A 3,219-nucleotide genomic window follows, 5' to 3' on the forward strand; every position below is an offset into this window, starting at 1 on the left:
GGCAGTGGAACTTATCTAGGAATGCTCTGTGGCCTCACTTCCCTGTGAAGTAGCACTATTTTTACCTTCCATGAGGTTTGCAGATACTGTTTCATTCTTCACATTCTTGCTCTATTTGTCTCTTGCCATAACCTTGATATTATATCTGGTAATATAATAAACTTTCCTCGAGTGGAAACTAACATTCTGGGCTAATATTCAAATGTATGATTTTTCAATAGTGTCCATTTAATAGGTGTCAATATACAATCTTAAGTTTTACTTAAATAAAACTCTCTTACTGTAAAAAACAAGGATTTGTGTTTGTGAAATACTAGACCCCTTTTGAAAACATTTAGCTTTTATTAGAAGAGTTTACTTGAGGAATAAATTTCATTTAGAAGTCATTTTCTCCATTCACAGGAGAATTTGGTAAATCAATGCAGTGTGTATCTGTTCAAAATTGCACCAGAACATGATCACATCATCTGTGCAAATTCCAGTGAGAAGTTTCCTTTTATCCCTTCCAACTGAGAATTAGGAAACAGAAAAATAAGTGGTAATAAAAACACCAGTGACAAGAAGAGTGTTTAAGAAGCCTTTGTAGGAATGAGATAAACATCTGTTTCCAGCTGGTGCCTCACACTTCCTGCCTCTCACAACCTCTTGTTTTACAGAGAGCAACAGCACTAATAATTTGGCACTTGGCCATGCACCCTCAACACCTAAAATCATCCAAAGAAGGCTTGTTATATACAGCAAAATACAAATGGATAAGAAATTGCTCCCTGTGTTTTAGTCTAAATATACACTGGGTGTTAGGAATTTCTTTTTCATTTAACTTATAAATTATAACAAACTAGTGGCTGGAAAGAATGGAAAATTTGTTACCACACAATCTAACATTGGTCAGCTACTGTATAATAAACACATGGAAACACCCTGTAAACCTATGCAGTTAACATAATTATGCATCTATATAACAACAGAATGTAAAACTTTTATAATAAAAGGGTGAGTTCACTAGTCACATGATGCTTTGTTAATAACCCTCTCCTGAAATGATGCTTTTAGGCATAAAATCCCACATTATGCAGAGTGGAGCAGGGAAAGCACTTTTCCAATGCAAGGGCAAGCTTGGAGGCATCTCTCTTGCAGCCTGTGCCCTGATGTTGGATTCATAACAATGAGGAAGTGGAAGGAATCATGTTTTTACAGCTGTGTTACTTCTGCTAAAGGAGAATCTTCATCATCTGGCCACAATAACGAGGTACTCGTTTAGAGATAAAAGGGTCAAGAGTTAGAACTGTCTGGTGTTACAGCTATAAAGATCACAAACATGAACAGGGATGGTAAAATTGACTTTAACACCTGATTTTCAACTGGAAGAACAATTTTCAAATTTACTGCTTCCAGAACGTGGAATAAAATTTGATGAAAATTTTCTCATTCTTTTCCTAAATGTGCTCTGTGTCTGAGTAAAGCTGTGACCTAACACAGAAGCGTGTTGATATCTGAATTTTGTAGTCATACCCATCATGATAAGAACTTGATTTCAGACAAAGAAGCCTCAAAATTTGGAGTCTCCTAAGAATCTGTGAATGATGAAAGAAATGTATTTAATGCCTGACTAACCATGGTCTTTGAGGCTACTGGAAGGTACTATGAACAATATCACTCTCAACAATGCAGTGAAGGTCTTTTTGTTAATGGGAAACCCAAGAAGCTAGATCCTATGGGCATAGAAAATGTTTGATACTTTCCTGAAAAAAAATGCTAATTACATTTCACATTTACGTTGGAGAATGAACAATGATTTAATGATAAAAATTATAATAAAATTAAGTTAAATAATAAAAATAAGCCTTACCTGCATGCTGTATCTAACCATTGTGGTTACTGATGTACTAGAATCTCTAAGCACTTGCAGGCTGATTAAAGTTGTCTTCTTATGAGCCACAGCAAAACGAGATCCCACAGCAAAATACACTAAACCATGAGGAGCATCACTTTCAAGGACTGTCACAAAAGCAAACCTGGCACTGCTGTTCAGAGCAGCTCCTGTGGTTACAGCATACAGCTCAACGAAGAAATGTGTCTCAAATTCAGGCACCTGTAAATGAGGGATGATTTTCTTATTATTATAAGGTGTACTAATTACAGCTTTAATGTATATATTATTTTGGATGTGCAAAAGATTCCTTGTACCAGCTTTTACCACAAGGATGTGTCCTGAAATGTGCAATAAATGCAGTGAAGCATATTCTAAAAATAACACTGCAACAGGCACCACTTTGTCATCTACAACCAAGAAATCTCAGGTTTTCACATGGAATTTATTGCAATAAAGTAGCTATTTATGTACTGTCAGTATTGTGGCTGTAAATTTGCCATAATACATGACAGCAAACTCTCCAAGAACTCCATAGTCCAGGTTATGGACTTACATAGATGTACATCTTGTGAAGAATTTGCTCTTTCATTTTCTTTTTGCTTTACAAAATAATACATACACATCTAGTCACCTGTGGAAAAAACTGCACCGAAGTCTAAGTATGCAGTTTTGAAACTGCAATTAATTAACTTGACTGTATTTGAGTGGTGAACTTGGGTAAAGTTGTGAAAAACTTTTTATATACAGCCTTAGTCTTTGAATACTAGCAGGTTTATGCATGTTTTTCAAGCAAATCTAAGCAGACTTGAGTGTTTAACTGAATTTATTGACAATCCCAAAGTTCAGAGACAGTATCTGATAGACTTTTGTGAGGGGTAAGATACAGAAGAATCCACCAGTCTGGAAATACAGGCTACTGAATTTTAGTGTCCCTATGTCAATGAATTAGCCTGGTCAATTCTTCATTCTTAATGCTTCATTAAAAATAAGGTAGCCATATTAAATTATGATATTAGATTCTGCTTTGTCTTTGATTTGTACCTCCTATACAATCATAAAAAGTTAGAAGTAGATGTCTGATTACTAAGATTCCAGAAATCACTGGAAATATGTTATCTATACACTTCTGAAGCAGAAAACTGACAAAAAAACCCAGTACTTTACAAGAAAATAGCATTAGAAAAAAAAATTGATGGTCATTGGAGACAATTTTTTTGTTGTTAAACACAGCTTTTTTTTTTCAGCTCTAGACTTTTTGAAATCCTACTTTAATTCTAGGAAAGCAGGATGCCAGCTCTTCACTGACAAAGTCAGTACAGCTGACTAAGTAGAAACTTTCAAAAGCT

At 35.0% G+C, this 3,219-nt stretch overlaps 1 protein-coding gene across 1 annotated transcript in view; it reads right to left on the reverse strand.

Annotated features, from left to right (window-relative positions):
* The window catches only part of LOC103782290 (G-protein coupled receptor 98-like), a gene marked incomplete at both ends in the record, with an annotated part of 31,488 nt that overhangs the window by 5,393 nt on the left and 22,876 nt on the right, over window positions 1-3,219 (reverse strand). Inside the window, one exon of the mRNA XM_008950051.1 lies at window positions 1,850-2,092. Coding sequence (XP_008948299.1) covers window positions 1,850-2,092 — 243 coding nt within the window. The remainder of the gene's footprint in view (window positions 1-1,849; window positions 2,093-3,219) is intronic.

The sequence above is a fragment of the Merops nubicus genome, unplaced genomic scaffold, assembly GCF_000691845.1.
Source record: "Merops nubicus isolate BGI_N331 unplaced genomic scaffold, ASM69184v1 scaffold28561, whole genome shotgun sequence".
Taxonomy (NCBI): domain Eukaryota; kingdom Metazoa; phylum Chordata; class Aves; order Coraciiformes; family Meropidae; genus Merops; species Merops nubicus.